Source organism: Dipodomys merriami, unplaced genomic scaffold (genome assembly GCF_024711535.1).
Source record: "Dipodomys merriami isolate MVZ:Mamm:240054 unplaced genomic scaffold, mDipMer1.0.p SCAF_11, whole genome shotgun sequence".
NCBI classification, from domain to species: Eukaryota; Metazoa; Chordata; class Mammalia; order Rodentia; family Heteromyidae; genus Dipodomys; species Dipodomys merriami.
In genome coordinates, this window is record NW_027202382.1 from 50,026,543 (window position 1) to 50,049,300 (window position 22,758).

The following is a 22,758-nucleotide window of genomic DNA, read 5'->3' on the forward strand; positions in this document are numbered from 1 at the left end:
ATTTTAATCTTGTGTTGGGAACTTACAGAGGTAAGTATCTCATTGTGGTTTTAATCCTCATTGTGCTTAATTTTCACTTGTTAGTGTCTATCTCCCCCTCCCCCTTTAAATTTTTATTATAAAGGTGATGTACAGAGGTATTACAGTTACAACTAATTTATCCTTTTATGGGCTTATTAGCTATCAATATGCTTTCTGATCCATAGTGTGTGTACGTGTGTGTGTGTGTGTGTGTGTGTGTGTACGTGTGTGTGTGTGTGTGTGTGTGTGTGTGTGTGTGTGTGTGTGTGTGTGTGTGTGTGTGTGTGTGTGTGTGTGCGCATGCTCATGCATGTGTGCTAGTCCTAGGCTTGGGCACTGTCCTTGATCTTGTTTTGTTCAAAGTTAGTGCTTTACTAATTGAGCCATAGCTCTACTTTCAGTTTTTGGGTGGTTAGTTGGGAAATGTCCTGCCTAGGCTGTCTTTGAACTACAACCTCAGATCTTAGCCTCCTAAGTAGCTTGTATTATATGCATAAGCTACTGGCACTCAGCTGTATCTTGTCTTTAATTGGGTGATTAGTTTTCTTGTCCCTTGTCCTGGGGCTTGAACTCAGGGCCTGGGTGCTGCTGTCCCTAAGTTTTCTCACTCAAGACTAGTACTCTACCACTTGAGCAACAGCTTTTTGGTATTTATTTGAAGATAATCTCATACATGGGTTGGGAAGGTGGCTCAGTGGTAGAGCGCTTGCCTTGCATGCCTGAGGCCCTGGGTTCGATTCCTCAGCACCACATAAGCAAAAAGAAAAAATAAAGCTGGAAGTGGCACTGTGGCTCCAGTGGAAAAATCTCATACACTTTCCTGTCCGGGTTGGCTCTGAACTGCAGTCCTCAAATCCTGAGTAGCAAGGTGTGAATCACTAGCACCTGGCTTTTGTTCTTGAGTTTTGAGAGTTCATTTTGTATTTTAGAAAAAAGTCCAGGCTAGGCGCTGGTGGCTTACACCTATAATCCTAGCTACTTAGGAGACTGAGATCCGAGGATTGCTTTAGTACACAGGCCCAGAGTTCAAACCCAGGACTGACAACCAAAAAAAAAAAAAAGGAAAAAAAGGTCTAAGCTTTTATCATATATATGATTTATAAATCTGGTTTTGTAGATAGCAGAAATTTTTATAATGCATAGTGTATCTTTTGTGTATGTGTGTGTATCCTGCATGGATGTTATATATAAGAAATCATTACTTAATTGAAGATATTTTTCCATATTTCTGTAGTTTTGTAGTTGTAGGTTTTATATCTGTTTTGAGTTACTTCTTTAAAAATCAGTTTACTTCATTGTTATTATAGAGGTGATATACAGAGGGATAATATCATGAGCCAGGTAATGAGTACATTTCCTTTGTACAGTGTCTTCTGTTCCCTCTCTCCTCCCTCCTACTTTTAGGAGTTGTATAGTTCACTTGCATCAGTGTCCAGTGAGTTCTATTTTTTTGGGGGGGTGGGGGAGTCCGGTCATGGGGCCTGAACTCTGGGCCTGGGTACTGTCCCTCAGCTCTTCAGCTCAAGGCTAGCGCTCTACCACTTGAGCCACAGCGCCACTTCCGGCTTTTTGCTTTTTGCTTTTTGCTTTTTGCTTATGTGGTGCTTGAGGAATCGAACCCAGGGCCTCATGCATGCAAGGCAAACGCTCTACCACTGAGCCACCTTCCCAGCCCCTAGTGAGTTCTATTGCTGTACTTTTCCACTCTTTTTTCCTTGAGTTCTGTACCCTCCCCCAGCCTTCCTAAAAATATACACTGATTACACCATACATAAGGAAAAGAAGAATCATCAAAAATTTTAAAAAGAAGATAAGAAGAGAGGTCTCTTGCTTCCATATATATTACTTTATGTAAATATGAAGAGGCATGGTAGGCATTTTATACCTTTGTATTTCTCTCCTATGAGTTTCCTCTTTTGGTCTCACTGTGTGTGAGTATCTAGAATCCTGTATAATTTATCATATCCTAGTGTCTTTTAGAGACACATGCACTGTTTGTTTTTCTGAGCTTGGTTTACCTCACTTCACATGATTTTCTCTACTTACATCCATTTGCCTGCAAATGACATTATTTTATTCTTTCTAATGGCTGTGTAAGATTCCACTGTGCATAGGTACTGATCTATTGTAGGGCATTTGGGCTCTTCCTATGTCTTAGCTGTTGTGAGCAGTGTGTCAGTGAACATGGATGGTCAGCATTTTTATCATATTCCGGCAACGTTTTTATGAGTGATGTGAGGATGAGTGTACTGTCAGACATGTGGGTTTCTGCCAGCCCTGCGGTGGAACCGCTACCCTTTTCCATTGGATCGACACTACACCTCTGCCATGCTGGTCAGCTGTTCTCTGTGAGCACAGCACACTTTCCTCTTGACCAGATCTGAAATCCAGGGCTTCGGGTCCAGTGTAGTTTTGCAAATGTCTTGATGGCGTGTGTTGTAGAAGAGACCAGTTTCCTTCTAGTGTTTGTGTTTTGTCCTCCCTCTCCAGGTACTAGGGCTTGAACTCAGGGCCTGGGCACTGTCCCTTAGCAGTTTATCTGAGGTTGGTTCTCTGCTCCAGCTCCACTTCTGGTGGATTTTTTTTTTTTTTAACAGACTTCTGTCTGGGCTGGCTTTGAGCCATGATTCTCAGATCTTAGCCTCCTATGTGGCTAGGATTGCAGACATGAGTCACTGCACCCTCTCCTTCAGTTTTTTGTTTTTGTTTGTTGTTTTGTTTTGTTTTGTTTTTTTGGTCGGTTGTGGGGCTTGAACTCTGGGCCTGGGAGCTGTCCCTCAGCTCTTCATCTCAAGGCTAGTGCTCTACCACTTGAGCCACAGCGCCACTTCCAGTTTTCTGGTAGCTAATTGGAGAGAAGAGTCTCATGGACTTTCCTGCCCGGGCTGGCTTTGAACCAGAAGCCTCCTGAGTAGCTAGGATTACAGGTGTGAGGCACCAGCACCCAGCAAAAGATGCTTTGTGAGGGGTTTTCTCTAGTGACAGGCATATTATTTCCACACAGTCTTCACTGCAACACTTGAGACAACTGTTTCTCCTTGTCCTTTCTGTGTGAGACATACTCTTTTTCTTTCAAACTTTTTAAGATTTTGTGTATGCCTTGGCATACACTCTCCCACATGTATGCGTGTGTGGTGTGAGATTTCAGTGAAGTTCTTGGGGCCAGCACTAATCATACTGGGTTGTTTGAGAGGGTCCCAGGCAGTTACCAGTGCCGGGGAATTACTGTCTCCACAGTGGCAGGTCCTTCCTGTGTTACCCAGCCCATGGCCTTTACACAGGCAGTGCTTCCCATCCGGCTGGGTGCTTTCTTCTAGGCCTCAGGCCATAGTGTGCTAGTGTGGTTCAGGTGGAACATCAGGTCTTCCTCTGCTATTCCATCCTGTCTGTGTTCCTGTGTGTAATGGAGTGAGCAGCTCCAGTTCCCTGGCTGTTTCTTCTTGCCTGGTATGTGGAGCCATTTTCTCTCTTTCACACTGTTCTGTTCACTCTGCTCTCTGACGGAAGAGTGTGTCAGAGTGGCTCAAGGGAACAGAAGGCACCTCATCCACCATGGAAGAGAGGGTGTGCGACATTGCTGGCCAGTACCATAGCTCTTCAAACTGAGCAGAAATGGGAAGCTATCAAAAATAGAATTTTGGCTACAAAATTACACATCGTTCTCATGTAGGTAGAAGGAAAAAGCCCTTGGGGAAGCAGATACAAGGGAGATGGAACTAGGCAATTAGAGGGCTGAAAGCCACCAAGAATAACAACTAGAAAAGAGGGTCTGAGATAAGCTATGGATTTTCAGAAAACATTGGGGTCAACTCAAAGGCATTTGCTTTAGTGTATAGAAAGCTGGTGCTTGGGGCCGGCAGCTGTCTGTGGGCGAGGGCGACGGGTCACTGTTTTCTGTTCTGTTTCCATCTTTTCTAATGTGCTCTGAGCTGACTCACGGAGACATCAGGAACGGGGGACTGCCCTCTTGTTCAGGAGCACTGGAGTGTGGCAGATGAGCTACTATAAGCCCTGCGGCTGCAGGATTGCTCCCTAGGGTGTGGCTGAGCACTTCACTTACTGGGTAGAGGCAGAGTGAGGGCAGACTTGAGCCAGGGGCAAGCTGCACCTCAGGGGCAAGCAAGTGGGTGGTTGGGGTTGACTTTGCCTGTGGTTACTGTGAAAACTACTAATGATTCCTGAGGGGAGGCAGGCCCCAGTGGTCTGCCAGTACAGTGAAGGCCACTGTAAGTCTGCATGTTTGAATCTTATAACTAGTAATCCCACCTCCCAGGGGTTAGCCTGGAGAAGTAAGTCAGAAGAGAAGAGGATAAAAATAATTCATTAGCAGCTGAGCTCTGATGGCTCACACCCGTAATCCTAGCTACTCAGGAGGCTGAGATCTGAGTATTGTAGTTCAAAGCCAGCCTGGGCAAGAAAGTACAGGAGACTTACCTCCAGATACAACCAGAAAACTGGTAGTGGCACTGTAGCTCAAAGTGGTAGAGTGTTTACCTCAAGCACAAAAGCTCAGGGACAGTTCCCGACCCCGAGTTCAAGCCTCAGGACTCAAATACACACACACAAAATTCACTAGCATAACATTGCAGAGGAAAACCCAGAAGTAGAAAATATGTTTAGTAAAGATAAAGTCGAGTGAATTATGACACATTGGCTCTGCTCGGTGCCAGTGACAAACCTAGCTTCATTGTGTGGTCGAGCTGTGCTCGAGCCTAGCTGACGGCGTTGAGCTGCGGCCGGGCGGTGCCGGGGGCAGGAGGGGCAGGTGTTGGTAAGGGGGCAGGTTGCTTTTTTTCATCAGTAATGGTTGTTCTGGTCTGGTCTAAGAGACATTAAGCATACTTTGTTTTAATGCCAGTTTCTTGCCTATCATAAAACTGAACATTCTCTCATTTATGTTTATTCATCTTTTCTTAGGTATGATGTTTATTATTTCCATACAGCAGCAGCGTTTAAGAATTTTAGTGTTCAAAAAAAAAAAAGAATTTTAGTGTTCTGATAAACACTGTGTAATTGTAAATCCTAATCTATGTGTGTATATATGTTTGTACACACACACACAGCACAGATACCTTCCCAGTTTTTCTTCAGTTTATTAAAATATTGTTGAGGTTTTGTTTTTGTTTTTTTGTCATCATGGGGCTTGAACTCTGGGCCTGGGCACTGTCCCTCAGTTCTTCAGCTCAAGGCTAAAGCTCTACTACTCAAGCCACAGCACTACTTCTGGCTTTTTCTGTTTATGTGGTGCTAAGTAATCAAACCCAGGGCTTCATTCATGCGAGGCAAGCATTCTACCACTGAGCCACCTTCCCAGCCCTTGTTATGGTTTTCAAAGGGACTCTGTGTGCGCGTGCAGGCACATACATATGCACACGCATGCACATAAGCACACATGTGTATACGCGCTAGATCTCAGGGTCTTGGCACTCACTGTACGTGAGCTTTTGTGCTCAAGCTAGGTTCTACCATTTGATCCACAGCTTCACATCTGGCTTTAGGGTTTAATTGAAGGCCAAGACTAGCTTTGACTGTAATCCTCAGATCTACTTGGTAACTAGGGTTATAGGCATGAGCCACTGGCGCTTGGCTTCAAAGTAACTTTTTATATATTCTTCTATTTTTATTTTTTTACTTATTGCCAGTCCTCGGGCTTGAACTTGGGGCCTGAGTACGATCACGGAGCTTCTTTTGCTCAAGGTTAGCACTCTGCCACTTGAGCCACAGCAGCACTCCAGCCTTTTCTGTGTATGTGGTACTGAGGAATCAAACCCAGGGCTTCATACATGCTAGGCAAGCACTCTATCATTAAGCCACATTCCCAACCCTATTTATTTTTGTGTGTGCCTGTAATGGGGCTAGAACTCCAGGACTAGGCACTGTCCATAAGCTCTCTACCACTTCCATTTTCTGGTGGCTAATTAGAGATAAGAGTCCCACAGACTTTCTTGCCTGGATTGGCTTTGAACTACAATCCTCAGATCTCAGCCTCCTGAATAGCTTGGATTACAGATGTGAGCCACCAGCACCTAACTAAGAGCCTTATTTTTAAAAATATATAGATATTAATAGTTGTTCAAAGAGGTTACAATTCCTCAAGTCAGGCTAGCTCAGGGACAGTACCCAGGCCCAGAGTTCAAGCCCCACAACCGACAAAAAAATAAATAACAACAAAAAAGTGCTTTTACTATGTCTGTACTTGTTGAGAAAATGTTCCTGTTTAGGGTAGTATAATTCTGTTTGTTTGTTTGTCCATCCCTGGGGGCTGTCCCTCAGCTCTTCAGCTCAAGGCAAGCAACCTAGTACTTGAACCACAGTGCCACTTTTTTCCGCTTAAGTGGTGCTGAGGCATCAAACCCAGGGCCTCGTGCATGCGAGGCAAGCGCTCTACCACTGAGCCACCTTCCCAGCCCCGTTTTGTTTTTTAAAAAATACTGTACACTGTGATTATATTATTCTAAGATGAAAACACAAAGTAAGATAAAAAAGAAAGAATGCTGTGAAGTACAAATAGGAGGTTTCTTCTCCTTCTGATAAGCGGAATGGACTGTGCCAGGAATGGGCAGCTGAGCTTCAGGCCATGAGCAGAGCACTTGCTTCCACTGGTTCAGCATGTGTGCCTGACTAAAAATGATCGTGGACTCTCATTTGTATCTGTCCAGGAGGAGAATATTTGTCTGCACTGGGCAGCCTTCTCTGGCTGTGTGGACATAGCTGAGATATTGCTGGCTGCCAAGTGTGACCTACATGCCGTGAACATCCATGGAGACTCGCCTCTACACATCGCAGCCAGGGAAAACCGCTATGACTGTGTTGTGTGAGTGCAGCCCTGCCCTGACGTGGTCCCTACTACTAAGCCAGTTATGTCCAACAGTTGTATCCATAGTAGGCCTGTAACAGCTCTGCTGCGGAGTGGACAGGCACCATTGGTGCCCCCACAGGTGAATAAGTGTCTTTCCTAGGCCATATTTGAGACTAGCCGTGACTTACTTCAGGCTAGGGCAAATTACCATGAAAACCTGATAGTTGGGCTGTAAGTCGGTTCTTGTGGAGTTATCCAGAGGCTCTCTATTCGCTCTCAGTGTTTCCCACTTAGGCCTAGAGAGGTGGGTGAGGCTGATGGTGGCTATCCAAGGCTCTTTCAGATGAGAGATCTTATTCCCATGAGGCCCTTACACTCCAGCTGGGGAGGGTAAGGGCAGTGTCATCTCTGCCCCTAGGGAAGGACCAGGAGGACCATGGTTGCTGTGTTGGAATCAAGGGTCTAGGTGGCTTTTGTAGTGTGAGAGCTGCATGCAGTGTATGTGAGACTCTCGCCCACTAGGGCTGAACTGATGGGGGCAAGCTGGGCTGCCCTTCCTGTGCATCACAAGTTGTCTTTTCTCCATCATCATTCTCCTTTATTCTCAAAGGCAAAGGTGAAAGAAAAATGCAGTAGCATCCCCAGTTGTTACATGTCCTTCTGGTTAACAACCACGAGGCCTTGCAGCACATGTGGGAGGGGTGGGAGGCTGTACTAGAGCCCTGGGCAGCGCACAGGCAGCGGTGCCACCGTCTGGTGATACTCTGCCCTGGCGAGTGTGTCGTTGTACATTCAGCTCTGAGTCTCTCCTATATTCAGAACTGTGTATTGTTGGCTCCATTTTTCCTTTTAGCCTCTTTCTTTCTCGGGATTCAGATGTCACTTTGAAAAACAAGGAAGGAGAGACTCCACTGCAGTGCGCCAGCCTCAATTCCCAGGTGTGGAGTGCACTGCAGATGAGCAAGGCGCTGCAGGACGCAGCCCCGGACAAGCCTGTTGCTGTTGAGAAGACGATGAGCAGGTAAGAAGGTTCTCAGGCCAGAATGGCTTTGCAACACATCCTTGACAGGGGCTAGAAATGTGTGGGAAGTACTCTTCTGAACCTGGGCTCCGGTCCACAGCTGAATTGGAGAGCCTGCAGCAGTGAGCGTGGTGGCCTCTCTTTCCCTTGCAGAGACATTGCTCGTGGCTATGAGCGCATCCCCATCCCCTGCGTCAATGCTGTGGACAGTGAGCCATGCCCTACCAACTACAAATACGTGTCTCAGAACTGTGTGACCTCCCCCATGAGCATCGACAGGAACATCACTCACTTGCAGGTTGGCAGGGAGGACACACTGGGCCGGGGTGGGGCCCTTCTCACCCCTCAGGGAAGAAGAGGGCTGCGGAGTTCCCCAAGGAAACTCGGCACTTGCCTCCAGGAGAAAGTCCTGCCAGGAAAGAAAAGGATCTGAGTCTCACATTGGGCACAGAACTGGACCCTCCTATCATGCTTCAAGGGTCTCTTGTCAGACCAGAGTGGCACCGAGTTTTCCTTGGCCAGCTTTTGTGCCTCTTCTTTTCTTCCTGGCTAAAATTAGATATAGCCTAAGGGCTGTCCTTATGACTGCTAGTAGGAAAGCCCCGGTCATCACAGGATGGGCACTGGTGGGCCTCTGGTTGGTTTGTGGGGCTCCACCTCCTCACTTTTCTCTTGAAGTATCTGACCTCAAATTCCGTGGGACTTGTTTATGTCCTTGGGGGTTATGCCTTGCTGACCTCCCATCTGTTGCCCCCTTCCCCATAGCAGTTGACATTTCTTCAGTGTTTGTCCCAAGCATTTCCCCACACTCCTGAGAAAGCCTATGTGAACTTCAGTTTCCTTTTGGGAGTTTGCACATTTGGTGGTGACATGCAGAAGGAGCAGCAGGAGCAATGCCCATCTGACACACGGTGTGCTCTGTCCCCAGTACTGCGTGTGTGTGGATGACTGCTCCTCCAGCACCTGCATGTGCGGCCAGCTCAGCATGCGCTGCTGGTACAACAAGGTGAGCTTGCGAGTTTGCTGATGTCTACTTCTGTCATAAGTTCTACAGAAGGAGTCAAATGAATCCAAGTCACTTCCTGGTTCTAAGTAAGAAGCTGGAGGCCAGCTGGGTGTGGAAACAAGGCGAGAAATGGCTATAGTAGGCTGGAAGTGAGTGAATGCTCTAAGTGGTCTTTGGGCTGAGGTCTAGATTCTTGACTTCCTGGGATTGAAGCCAGTGTACTTTGTAGCCCACCTGGACATTGGTGGAGTGGTCACCTGGTACAGCCATGTGAGGAACCCTTTGTCACTTGTGTTTGATGAGTCCTCCCTTGTGCCTGCAGAGTGTGAGTAGCAGAAAGACAAAGATGCTAAGCTGGGGGCTGGGAAGGTGGCTCAGTGGTAGAGCACTTGCCTTGCATGCCTGAGGCCCTGGGTTCGATTCCTCAAGCACCACATAAGCAAAAAGAAAAAAGCCGGAAGTGGCGCTGTGGCTCAAGTGGTAGAGCGCTCGCCTTGAGCTGAAGAGCTGAGGGACAGCGCCCAGGCCCAGAGTTGAGGCCCACGACCGGAATCCCCCTCCCCCCCCAAAAAAAAAAGAGAGAAAGAAAGAAAATGACTAAGAGTTGGGCGCCAGTGGGGGGAGGGGTCAGTCTTGGGGCTTGAACTCTGGGCCTGGATGCTGTCCCTGAGCTCTTCAGCTCAAGGCGAGCGCTCTACCGCTTGAACCATAACACCACTTCCAGTTTTCTAGTGATTTATTGGAAATAAGAGTCTCAAAGACTTTCCTGCCCAGGCTGGCTTTGAACTGTGATCCACAGATCTCAGCCTCCTGAGTAGCTAGGGTTATAGGCGTAAGCTACCGGCGCCCAGCTTGTGAGACTCTTATCTCCAGTAAACTACTCAGGAAAGGCTGGAGGTGGTGCTGTGTCTCCAGAGGTAGAGCACTAGCCTTGAGCACGAAGAGGTTCAGGGAAAGCGCCCAGGCCCTGAGTTCAAGCCCCAAGACTGGCCAAAAAATAAAAATAAAATTAAAAAATGACCTTAGGACACTAGGAGGTGGGGTGGGACTAGCACGTGTCAGCTGTGCTCTGAGTGCAGTCCACCTTTGGGGACATGGATTCTCCGAGGAAAGCCACTGTTGGGTGAAGGCACCTGTGCACTGTGCACTGTGCACTGTCCTGTCCATGTACACATGTCCTGGCGCATCACCTGTACCTACCATTGAGGTATAGGAAGAAGAGAGATGGCTGGGTTCTCCAGACTTGGGGATTTGAGAATATAGGAGAGATCAGGAAGCCTGACCACCTAGAGGAAGGGGATTCTGTGCCCATAGCCCCCAAAAGCCTGAGAGGTCAGAGCAGATGTATTAGGAGGACAATGGGACCAAACAAAAGAGAACTCTGTTAAGAAACCCTCGAACCTACACAACACCTAGTAAAACCTCCCAATCAAACCACAAATGCAGGTCTTAAAATCTGACCCGAAACCATCATTTTTATGTCCATTTGAAGCTACGCTGGGCAATTTATAAATGTGTTGTTATTAGTTGATTTTAAAAGATGATTGGCACCTGCTGGCCTTTGTGGCCATCTGTCCACAGGATGGCAGGCTTTTGCCTGAGTTCAACATGGCAGAGCCTCCCTTGATCTTTGAGTGCAACCATGCCTGCTCCTGCTGGAGGAACTGCCGCAATCGTGTTGTACAGAATGGTCTCAGGTGAGTGATGTGTGCATAGCACAGGTTGACGCTAAGGTCATCAAAGACCACGAACATGGTGCTGGTGCCTTTTAAGAGATGGCTTGCTTGCATGAACGACCAGGCCTCACTGGTCCAGACATGCATTGAGACGAGAGGCTGAGCCCAGAGCCTAGGGGCCGTACTGCCAAGGCTCATAATGTACCTTCCTCAGTGGACAGGGCTTTCTTTGTTCTCTTTCAGTGCTCGAGCTGTTTTCTGTTCTGCTGTGCTATTGAGCTTCTCTGGTGATGACTGAGGCTCTCTCAAGCCCCTTCTTGAGTTGCCTGAGGTTTCTGGTCCCATCAGCCCTGCCCTGCGACCTTTCACGGCCTGAGTAGGGTTGTAGCATCAGTTGCTGTGGTCTATACTGTAATACAGAACAGTAGTAACCAGCCCACATTCTTCCCTCCTAGTAGTAGACTCCTGGGTAGAGCTCAGACACGCTGTTCTGCCCTCGCCTTGGATACAAATGTCTGACAAGACAGGCATGACACAGAAGGGGGCTTTGAAGAGTGCATAGAAGCCCCCTAGGGCCAGTTACTTATTGCTTCTCTGGTATGGCTGTTTTTAGTCCTCACAGCTGCCTGTTCAACAGGGCCAGGGCCAGTCACAGGAGAGGAAAACAGATATGCAGCTGCTGCCCTCAAGGCATTGGCAAGCTGCATTCTGTACTCAGTTCCCTCATGTAAGGCGATCTGTCTGGAAGGCGTCGGGCTGGTCTCGCTTGTCACACTCATGGATTTGAAACGTCTGTTCCTTTTTCTATTTGCTCTTAGCACTTACTTGAGAACGCAGTGTAAAATGGTTTGCTGTTCTCCCCTGTACCTGTTTTGCAGGGCAAGACTGCAGCTTTATCGGACACAGGACATGGGCTGGGGTGTACGGTCCCTGCAGGACATCCCGCTGGGCACATTTGTTTGCGAGTAAGTGGGTCCTGGGGTCCCCCAACTTTGTTAGTTGCACTTGTCATTTCTGGGATTGGTACTTGTATGTATCCATGTTCTAAGAACCTCCCAGAAACAGGTCTGCAGAGATGCTGGCCCCCCAGTCACCTGCTGGCAAACTGCCTAGACACAGAGCGTTCTGTTTCTGACCCACTGCCTGGGTCTTGCCCATAGCCACTCTGATAAGCCTCTGTGAAACTGTTGCACAGTACTCATTTCTTTGGCAAGCCATCCTGGGTCTTTACTGTATGCTGCAGAACCAAGAGCTTCTGTATTGTCTCATCTCATGTCCTCATCTTGTGGAATCAGAGCCTGCTGAGCCTTGGATGCTTCATGCATTCGTGATGCTGTTTCCCATGTGAGAGCACAGAGGTGATATGACCCTTCCTCTCTTTGCTGCAGGTACGTTGGGGAGCTGATTTCTGATACTGAGGCTGATGTCCGGGAAGAAGACTCTTACCTCTTTGATCTTGACAATAAGGTAATGTATTAGAAGGGCCAAGACATAAGAAACAATTGCAAATTATAAAACTTGAGAAGTTAGTTCGTATAGAGTCTGGAAAGTAAGCAGGTTTTACTGCACGGAATGAGCTCATCACGCTGTTTTTCTCATATTAACACTTCTCTCCACCCCTTCACAGTGACTATTACCACGTGTCCCAGAGGCCTGAGGCTGTTTCTGGGTTCCTGTAATTGATGTCCTCTGATCTTAACGGATATTTTTATGAAGGCCATGTTCTTCAGTCTCTTTAAGTTTGAATCACCTTGATTCTACAGAAGTTCTAAAGAAACTTCTGTAGTGATTTGCTGGGGAGAACCGTGAGTGGATGGCTTACACTGGGGGACAGTGCTTTTTGTTGGTGCTGTTTATCACTTCATGAATATACTATGTCTCTCCACTTAGTCTAATGGTTAGCTTTGGTTTGATAGTATCTATCTTATTGTACTTTTTTAAAATCAAATAAGGAAGCCGGGCGTTGGTGCCTCATGTTTGTAATCCTAGCTACCCAGGAGGTTGAGATCTGAGGACCATGGTTCTAAGCCATCCAGGCAGAAAAGTCCCTGTGAGACTCTTATCTCCAGTTAACCACTCAAAAACTAGAAGTGGCACTGTGGCCGAAAGTGGTAAAGTGCTAGCCTTGAGCAAAAGAGCTCGGGGATAGTGCCCAGGCCCTGAGTTTAAACCCCATGACTGACAAAAACAAAACAAAAAGCCCTTTTTCTTCAGGATCAACTTTTCAAGGCATTCTCTTCATTATAACAGGGTTCACACACCTGCTGCACTAGCGTCCTCAGAGTGCCCGTAAACTCCCTTTCCCCACTCATCCCTGAGAATGGATTGGGTTCTGCGTCCCGCTGTGGGCTGTCTCGCTGTGGCTGCCTGTTAGTGGGCCTCTTCATTGCCCACTTGACTGTTGTCCTTAGTTTTGCTGCAAGGAATAAGTGTCACTCTCTCAGAGCCCTGCTCTGCAGTACACATTTCCGTTATTTGTGGCAGATACCTGGAGCAGAGTTACAAGGTCTTTTGGTATGTTGGCTTTTTGACCAAATACCTGAGATATCAACTGAAGAGGAGAAAAGAGTGATTCTGGCTCATAGTTCCAGAGGTTTCACTCCATGCTCCGTTGACTCAGTAGCCTCTGCACCTTGGCGAGGCAGAACATCCTGCCCTGGAACAGCTCTGTTCTGCCTGTGGCAGCCAGGAAGCAAAAGAGAGGAAGGCCAGGGCAAAATATCCTTCTCAAGGGCGTACTTGCAGTGACCTACTTCCTTTCACTAGGCCCCACCTCTCAGTAACCCATTAAGCTATGGATCCATCCGTGGACTAAGTCTTCCCCAGCGTGGTGGGGAGCATTGTTGCACTGGGGACCAGGCCTTCAACAGTGAGCCTCAAGGAGACATTTCTGAACCAAATTGTGTCATGTAGTAAAGGTGTGTTTAACTTTAAAAGAAACTGCCAGTTTTCCAAGATGGTTTCACTACTTGACATTCCCACCAGCAGCAAACTGGAATTTGAGACACTTTGGTGGTTGTCTTTTTTTTTTTTTTTCCCCTCTCCTGGGTCCTGAACTCTGGGCCTGGGCGCTGTCCCTCAGCTCTTCAGCTCAAGGCTAGCACTCTACCACTTGAGCCACAGCGTTACTTCCAGTTTTCTGAGTGGTTTATTGGAGATAAGAGTCTCGCACTTTTCCTGTCTCGGGCTGGCCTTGAACTAGGATCCTCAGATCTCAGCCTCCTGAATAGCTAGGATTACAGGTGTGAGCCACTGGCACCTGGTGAGACAATTTTTGTTGTTGTTGTTGTTTGGTTTGTTTTTGGTTTGTTTGTTTTCCAGTCATGGGGCTTGAACTCTGGGCCTGGGCGCTGTCTCTCAGCTCTTCAGCTCAATGCAAGCACTCTACCACTTGAGCCACAACGCCACTTCAATTTTGTAGTGGTTAATTGGAGATTAAAAGTCTCATGGACGTTCCTGCCTGGACTGACTTTGAACTGCAGTCTTCAGATCTCAGCCTAAGATTACAGGCATGAGCCACCAATGCCCTAGCTTTTTTTGTTTTTTAGGACAAGGTCTTGCTGTATAGCTGAGGGAAGCTTGAAAATCATGATCTTTTTTTTTTTTCTTTTCTTTTTTCTGGGCAGTCCTGGAGCTTGAACTCTGGGCCTGAGCACTGTGCCTAAGCTGCTTTTTTGCTCAAGGCTAGTGCTCTATGACTTGAGCCACGGCATCACTTCAGGCTTTTTCTGTTTATGTGATACTGAGGAATCAAGCACAGGGCTTCGTGCATGCTGTGCAGGCGCTCTACCGCTAAGCCACCTTCCCAGTCCGCATGGTCCTTATATATTCTATGGAGTAAACTTCCTGTTGTGGTGTGGGTGTGGGTGTGTGCCCGTCTTGGGGCCTGAACTCTGGGCCTGGGCACTGTTCCTGAGCTTTTGCTCAAGGCTAGTGCTCTACCACTTGAGCCACAATGCCACTCCCAGCTTTTTTGAGTAGTTTACTGGGGATACAAATCTCATGGAGTTTTCTCCTCGGGCTGGCTTTGAACTGCAATCTTCAAATCTCAGCTTCCTGAGTAGCTGGAATTACAGGTGTGAGCCACTGGCGCCCAACTTTTCTGTCCAATTTTTTTTTTTTTCTTTTTTGGTCCTGGGGCCTGAACTCTGGGTCTGGGCGCTGTCCCTCAGCTCTTCAGCTCAAGGCTAGCACTCTACCACTTGAGCTACAGCACCACTTCTGGTTTTTTCTGCTTATGTGGTGCTAAGGAATCGAACCCAGGGTCTCATGCATGCAAGGCAAGCGCTCTACCACTGAGCCACCTTCCCAGCCCTCCTGTCCATTTTTAACTAGGTCACTTGCCTTTCTTTCTGTTGGGTCATAAGAATTCTGGCTTTGTTAGTTGTCTGTATGTATGTTTATGTACATATGGCATACATGTTTTCTCCCAGATTTTCCCTTCTTCTAGCTCCCTTCTTTCTCCTTCCTTCCATTTTGCCTTCCTTCCTCAGATTTATTGGAATACAAGAAAGGTAAAAAAAACAGTGGGAATGTGTTTCATGCACGGGAGTAGGCCTGAGTCAGAGCTTCAGAGCTCTCATTTTCTTTTCCTTTTTTTTTTTTTTTTTTTTTTCCTGGGCCTGGGCACTGTCCCTGAGCTTCTTTTGCTCAAGGCAAGTGGTCTACCACTTGAGTCACAACCACTTCTGTTTTTGTGTGTGTAGTTTATTGGAGGTAAGAGTCTCATGGAGGGGCTGGAAAGGCGGCTCAGTGGTAGAGTGCTTGCCTTGCATGCATGAGGCCCTGGGTTCAATTCCTCAGCACCACATAAGCAGAAAAAGCCAGAAGTGCACGTGTTATGGCTCAAGTGGTGGAGTGCTAGCAAATAAAAGTCTCATGGAAGGCTGGGAAGGTGGCTCAGTGGTAGAGCGCTTGCCTTGCATGCCTGAGGCCCTGGGTTTGATTCCTCAGCACCACATAAACAAAAAGAAAAAAGCCAGAAGTGGTGTTGTGGCTCAACTGGTAGAGCGCTAGTCTTGAGCTGAAGAGCTGAGGGACAGCGCTCAGGCCCAGAGTTCAGGCCCCATGACCGGACCCCCCCCCCCCCCCAAAAAAAAAAAAGTCTCATGTAGTTTCCTGCTCAGGCTGGGTTTGAACCCAGATCTCTGCCTCCTGAGTAACTAGTATGACAGGCATGAGCCACCAGCACATGGCTTCATTTTCTTAGTGGTGTCACTGATGGAGAACTTTTAATTTATATTTATTATTGTTGTTGTTGTTGTTGTTATTTTGCCAGTCCTGGGGCTTGAACTCAGGGCCTGGATACTGTCTCTGAGCTTCTTTTGCTCAAGGCTAGTGCTCTACCACTTGAGCCACAGCTCCACTTCCAGCTTTTTCTGGTACTGAGGAATTGAACCCAAGGCTTCATGCGTGCTAGACATGAAGCCACCTTCCCAACCTTTGCAGAACTTTTTAAATGTTCAGTCTGCAAAAATGTCTACTGCACTGTGGTGAAAACCTTTCTCTAGAAGCTCTGTGTTTTGTCCATGCTCTGGTCTGCAGTCTGAGGCAAAGGCTAATCTCTTCCTTGTGCCTGTGGACTGGCAGCCCTCTGGTACCACTGGCTGAGACATTACCACCTGTTCACCACTGCCCTGTCTGGACCGTCTCTTCCTTTGTTCTATTTGCTGACCCTCATAGAAGGCCACACTTTGGCTGGCCATAGTTTTCCATGGTCTTGGGACCAGGTGGCATTAGTTCTCTGACTCTTGTTTTCCTGATATTAGCTCTGAGGATCTTTGGTTTTCCGGGCAAATTCAAGACCCCATTAGTATGTGGGCACAGCACAGTACTGGAGTCATGTCCAGCATTACATCAACCTGGGCCCAGTGGGGCCTGGTGGGGCACCGTGTCTAGGCCATCCAGACCAAGTGGGCTTAGGACTCGGCTCCTGGCTGGGGTGTGAGCACTGTTTCCTGCGCTGCCAGCAAGGCTGCACCAGGTCCTGGAGGCAGAGTTAAGCCGGCCTTGGTCACCTCCCCAACGCCTCCCTCGTAGCATGGTCACCAGGATCTGTCTCCTGTAGAACTTTTGCCTTTTTCAGAGTATCATAGAAGTGATTCTTACTTGTCCTAGAGGCAGAAAGCTGAGGCCAGACTGACTGAATCCCTCACTGCCTCCACCTCTCACCTCTCCCCTCTCCCTGCTCCACGGGGCTCTGGAACAGCCACGCAGGTGTGGCCCTTCCCCAGCCCCTGTGGCATGTTTGCCTCGCGCTGTGGAACAGGGTTTTTTGGTTGAACAACTGAAGAAGAGCTGCAGGGGTGACTGAAAGGTCCCATCTTAAGTTTCCGACACTGGCCTTGGTGGCCCCGGAGCAGGAACACTCAGCTGGACGAGGCTGTGTTCCTGTGTGAAGGCCGCATTGGCCGCACTGCCCTTGTTCTGTATCCTGGCAGGCAGTGGGGTCCAAGTAGAGTATGGAAGACAGCCTGAGGAGTCCAGAGGTTCTCTGAATGTGGCCTTCATGCTTGGGAGCTGCACTAGGGTTTGGGGGCAGGTGAATGACTACATGTGGCCGTCGCAGAAGTCCTCTGGGTCATACTGAAGCTCTCCCCATAGAGTTGGCAGTTTGCCTGTAGGATACCCTGTTTCTAGATAGCCATAGATCCCACACACAGGCCTGAGAATGCTTGTCATGAGGCTCAGATGTTTGGGGGCAGGGGCAGTGAGAAGAAGATTCCTTTGAAGTACTATACTGTCATCTCAGCCTGTAGTTTTGGACTGAGACTGCCAGATGAGAGTAGTAGGTGAGACCCTTAAGTAGCTGGGCTCCTTGTCCTCCTTGGCACTTTGAGGTGCTGGTCCAGCCCTCCTGGGAAGCTCCCACCCCTCCTCATTGCTGTAGGTGGGTTGTATGCTGATGGCACCCTGTGTGTGCCTCCCCTGAACAGAAACAACAAGGCAGCATCAAGCATGAGGCCTGGGGGTTGATGTAGAGCCTGTCCCATAGCAGGGACAGGGCTTTCAAGTGCTGTACTATGGCCCTGTCAGGCCCATCATAGATGTAGCCACTAAGGGAACCAGACTTTTCTTAGTGCTGAGGAGGAGTGGCTCCGTCCCACCGTTGTCTACTGTGCCATCCCTTGTTTTGGCACTAGAGCCTGTTCAGACTAGCCTCTCTGTCTGGCAGTTTTCTGGCACCTCCAGGCTTCCATGTCCAGCCCTGCCCCATGCTCGAATTTGTGTGCGTGTGCTATGCTTGAACTCAGGGCCTCATACCATTGCTTGGCTTTTTTGCTCAAAGTTGACATTCTACCACTTGAACCACAGCTCTACTTCTGGCTATTGGTGGTTAATTGGAGAACACAGTCTCTTAGATTGGATTGCCCAGACTGGTTTTGAACCACAGTCCTCAGATCTCAGCCTCAGTAGCTAGGATTGCAGGTGTGAACCACTGATGCCTGTCACTAAATGTCCTTTTTCCTTCAGAGAAGAACAAGATTAGATCCTACAGTGTTCACTTCTGTAAGCACTGTACCAATCTATTAACTTGTGAGAATGTTGTTCCCAGCACTCGGGTCTGAGAAGCATGCATGTCAGGGTGATTGTGAGTGCCATCCAACCCCTGATGGACAGCTTTTCTGTTTCTTTTGGGCTTTAGAATACATTCCCCTGAGGCTATACAAATGCTGTGCTTTGCAGTATTGAAATAAGTATTTATTTCAGTGAAGTCGTATTACCAGACAATGAAGTCGTATTACCAGTTTGATTATAGAGCTATGTTAATTTTCCAGTTTTCCTTTTTTTGGGAGGATTGATGTTTGAACTTAGGTCCTCACACTTGCTAGGCACTTGATCCATGCCTCTTGTCTGTTAATTTGTTTTGATTAATTATAAGTAGGATTTTTAGGGCTGGGGGTATGTATAGTACTACTAAATTTTAAAATTATGTGTGTGTGGTTGTGCACACGTACAGTTTCAGCAACTGGGGAGGGAGAGAAGAAAAATCACAAGCTCTAGGCAGCCTAAATAACACAGATCCTGTTCTCAAGATGTTTTTTCCTTTCTTGGTGCTAGGTCTTGAATTTGGGGCCTCCTTCTCTCATGTGGCCTTTTTCTTTCAAGACTGGTTCACTGCCACTTGAGTCACAGCTCCACTTCTAGCTTTTTGCTAGCTAATTGGAGCTAAGAGTCTCATGGACTTTTCTGCCTGGTTTGGCTTCAAACCACAGTCCTCAGATCTCCATCTCTACTTAGCTAGAAATACAGGAGTTGAGTCACAAGTACCCAAGTAAGATACAAAAATTTCAAAGGGCTTAGCAGTAGAGCAGTTGCCTAGCATGTGTGAGGATTCAACCTATTGAATCCTCAGTATTGTCAATTATTACTTTTTTTTTTTTTTTTTTTTTCAGTCGTGGGGCTTGAACTCTGGGCCTGGGCGCTGTCCCTCAGCTCTTCAGCTCAAGGCAAGCGCTCTACCGCTTGAGCTACAGTGCCACTTCTGGTTTTCTGGTGGTTTATTAGAGATAGGAGTCTCACGGTCTCTCCTGCCTGGGCTGGCTTTGAACCGCGATCCTCAGATCTCAGCCTCCTGAGTAGCTAGGATTATAGGCGTGAGCCACCAGCGCCCGGCGTCAATTATTACTTTTTAACATTCAAGTATGCAAAAGGTTTACATGCTCAGGAAAGTCTTGCTTCTAAATGTGTTCTCAGCATTCCATTTTCTTTTTCTATTTAGGCTTCTAAATAAATAACATAGACTGAGAGACTTACAAACAATAGAAATCTATTTCTTACATCTCTGGGGTACAAGTCAGAGCAGCTTTCTAATGTATAGCTTTTGCCTTCTTTTCTTGAGGCAGGAAGGATAGGAGCCTCTCAGAGCGTGGAACAGGGCCTTCATCCTTCAGGACCTATGCCCAGCCCCTGCCTCTCAGAGCAGGGCCTATGCCCAGCCCCTGCCTCTCAGAGCAGGGCCGACGCCAGCTCCCCCCTCTCAGAGCAGGGCCTACGCCAGCCCCTGCCTCTCAGAGCAGGGCCTATGCCCAGCCCCTGCCTCTCAGAGCTTTGGTGCTGGTTACATGGGCAGGGACTGCTTCCCTGGAACACACTTGCAGGCTGAAGCCTTAGGGGTTCTTGCTTCCTTGCAGGACGGAGAAGTGTACTGCATTGACGCTCGGTTCTATGGGAATGTCAGCCGGTTCATAAACCACCACTGCGAGCCCAACCTTGTGCCAGTGCGTGTTTTTATGTCGCACCAGGACCTGCGTTTTCCCAGGATCGCCTTCTTCAGTACCCGATTGATCCAGGCTGGGGAGCAGCTCGGGTACGTACAGCCTCAGGCATAATGGGAACCAGGCTGGAGGCAGGGGCCTTGCTTTCTTGGTCATCACATACTGACCAAAGTGTGGAGCCTAGATGGGTTAGCTCGGGGCTGGTGGGGAGTCCCCCACCCCCACCCCATTTGTGCTTGCTGTGCAGAAGAACTGAGTTCGGCTTCCCCCAGGTTTGACTACGGGGAGCGCTTTTGGGACATCAAGGGCAAGCTCTTCAGCTGCCGGTGTGGCTCCCCCAAGTGCCGGCACTCAAGCGCAGCCCTGGCCCAGCGGCAGGCCAGTGCAGCCCAGGAGGCCCAGGAGAACGGACTACCCGACACCAGTTCTGCAGCTGCCCTGGATCCCCTCTGAGATGGCAGCAGGTCAGGTTCTGATGACTGCAGTTTAGGAGGTTCTGCAATCTGACAGCAGGGCCCTGGAGGGACGGGAGGTGTAGACACCGTCTGGGAACATTCCACGTGGAAGCCTTGTGGCTGCCAGTGCTCAGGCACCGCCACCTTGAACCATGCACCCTGAAAACCTGGGGCTTGGTGTTGGTATAACCTTGTGAGTTCCTGGTGGTAGCTTTGTTGTTGTGGCACTTCCCACTTCTCCCTCTGATCGCTGAGGCCCTTCCTCCACCACCAGGCTTATCTGTCTCCTGTCCAGCCAGGCTGCCAAAGCTGCCACCCCTCACAAGCTGCTCCGTTAGACTGCCACCCACAGCCTGTGCGGCCTGTGTCAGCTCTGGGGTGCCATGCGAAGGACGCTGGCTCCTTCGTGGGCTTGGAAAGGTTGACATGACCCCACCACTAACTTTGGAGAAAATGGGGTTTGCTTTTTAGAGGAGTCCTGTATATCACGTCCTGTGTGTCACGCCTCTCACTGGCAAGGAAGTGGGTTGGTGGGTGCGGGCGGACCTGCACCAGCCCGGCTAGCTCCGTTGATGCACCTTCTGTCGGTTTCTAAGCCACATGCTATGAGGATGAGTACCCTGATTTGTTTTCTACCATTACCGAAAGTTAGGACAAACAAAGAATAAAACACAGACAACGGTGCTGAATCTGGTGTGGTTTCTACTCACCATGTGAAAATAAACTATCAACTGTAAAAAGAGAACAAAGTGATTTTAGAATAAAATGCAGGAAAAACTTTTTTAAAATGTTAGTCTTGTAGTGTGAATAAATTTGCTATCACCTTTTGTGTGATGGCCTGGCAAGTCATGTACTTTTTTTTTTTTTTTTTTGCATATACCTTTCTAAATACTGTAATTAGTGCAGCAAAGGTGGGTTTTTTTGTTTTTATTTGTTTCTATTTTTGTTTGTGTGTGTGTGTGAGAGAGAGAGAGAAAGAGAGAGAGAAACTCTTAAAACATTCATAATGCAGTCATGTTTTTTTCCTGTTACAATGTTTTTGACAGTTTTAAGAGCAGTCTTTTGGCTCAGACCATTTCTTGTTCTGTTTTCAATGAAATCAATAAAACAAAACAACAAAAAGTATTTCAAGTGAGGTTTTTATTACGATGCCATGCTTCTCCTGAGCTCCAAAGCCACTGCACCTCCCTCTGGATGCCATGCTTACAGATCCACAGCCAAGCTCGTGCAGCTGCCCACTCACCCCAGACTGGCCTCCGCAGGTGTCAGTCAGGAGGGCTGTGTGTCTGTGTTCTTGTGTGTGCATCCCTGTGTCGAGCACCAGGAGCCCAGGCCCAGGACTCATGCTAGAGCCCACTGGGCAGCACAGGTAAGTGTCTACATTGGTCAGCAACAGGACATAGTTAGGCTGGAGGGAATGTCAGAGCTCTTCACTCTTTCTGCCTGATCTGTACCCCTTCATAGAAACCCTAGACCAGAGCCTGCTGTGTCCTCTGCAGGACTGATCTTATTCACCCCCGTGGTTTTTGTGAGTGTAATGAAAAATAGATCAAAGACTACATTTTCCTGTACATGGAGCTCATTCTGTGAGCATTGCTAGAAAGAAGATAGGCAGCCATCCTGCACTTTGCACATAGCCCAAGCAGGAGAGCTGTCACTGGCTGCCCAGCCTGCAGCCCATTTCCCTGCCTGGCAGCAGCCACAATAGAATTCATGGCTCTGCACTGGAAGAAGGGTCCAGGCTGAAGTCCAGCCAGGAAGGCTTGCAAGCCCCTTCCAGGGGGTGACCGAGTGGGCCAGCTGGAGCCCTGCCAGCTTGAGGGGCCTGGCACTGCCAGGTAGTTGGCACCAGGGTCACTGGTGCTCTGCGTCCTGGTTGCATGTACTAGGTCAGGTATTTGTGTACAACAGTGTTGGTTGGACAAGGATGCAGGACAGCTGTAAACATTCGTGTTGTGGGCAGGCCAGCAGAGGAGAGAACAGGATTGGTCGCTCCCTCCCCATTCAGTTGCTTCCGACCATGTAAAGTAAGTGCAGTCCACAGGAGCCTGGTGAGCGTGCTTGCGGGAAGGCACTTGGGCACGCAAACTGCTTTGGATCCTGCCAGGACCCAGTGAACACTGGTGGTGCTGTGGAGGACTCTCCCTCCATTTTACTCTTGGGACAAATAAGTCTGAAATCCTAGGTTAAGCTTAAATCCTGTGGTGACTGATTTTCAAACTCCTGTCACCTCTAAGCAAAGCACCAGCTCATTTTAGTGTCTTGGCCTGAGCCACACCGCATGTCCAGTAAGCTGAGGAAGGCCCCTGCCCCCAGGCCTGCTGGGGAGGGATCTACCCTGAGCTCACAGTAAGTGGAGCTTGGGTGAGGTATTAGCCCAGCTGCAGTGCCAGGAGCTCCTGGGGCTCCTCCAGTCATGTTCTGAGTGTGACAGAGTCTGAGTCCCTGCTGCCATCACTCCACATGGACCCCACAGCGTGGCTGCCCTCACAGACCACTCTTCACAGGAATTGCTCTTCTTTCTGTAGAAGTCTTGCCTATTCATTACCAAAAACTCAATTT

At 48.4% G+C, this 22,758-nt stretch overlaps 1 protein-coding gene across 6 annotated transcripts in view; it reads left to right on the forward strand.

Moving 5' to 3' along the window:
• The window catches only part of Ehmt1 (euchromatic histone lysine methyltransferase 1), a 129,675-nt gene extending 108,478 nt beyond the window's left edge, over positions 1-21,197 (forward strand). For all 6 annotated transcript variants that reach the window (XM_070015169.1, XM_070015166.1, XM_070015171.1 and 3 more), the window contains 9 exons: positions 6,681-6,835; positions 7,674-7,841; positions 7,995-8,139; positions 8,770-8,847; positions 10,429-10,544; positions 11,402-11,488; positions 11,912-11,990; positions 19,658-19,833; positions 20,014-21,197. In XM_070015169.1, coding sequence (XP_069871270.1) covers positions 6,681-6,835; positions 7,674-7,841; positions 7,995-8,139; positions 8,770-8,847; positions 10,429-10,544; positions 11,402-11,488; positions 11,912-11,990; positions 19,658-19,833; positions 20,014-20,194 — 1,185 coding nt within the window. In that variant the 3' untranslated portion in view covers positions 20,195-21,197. The remainder of the gene's footprint in view (positions 1-6,680; positions 6,836-7,673; positions 7,842-7,994; positions 8,140-8,769; positions 8,848-10,428; positions 10,545-11,401; positions 11,489-11,911; positions 11,991-19,657; positions 19,834-20,013) is intronic.
• The last annotated feature ends 1,561 nt before the right edge of the window (positions 21,198-22,758 follow it).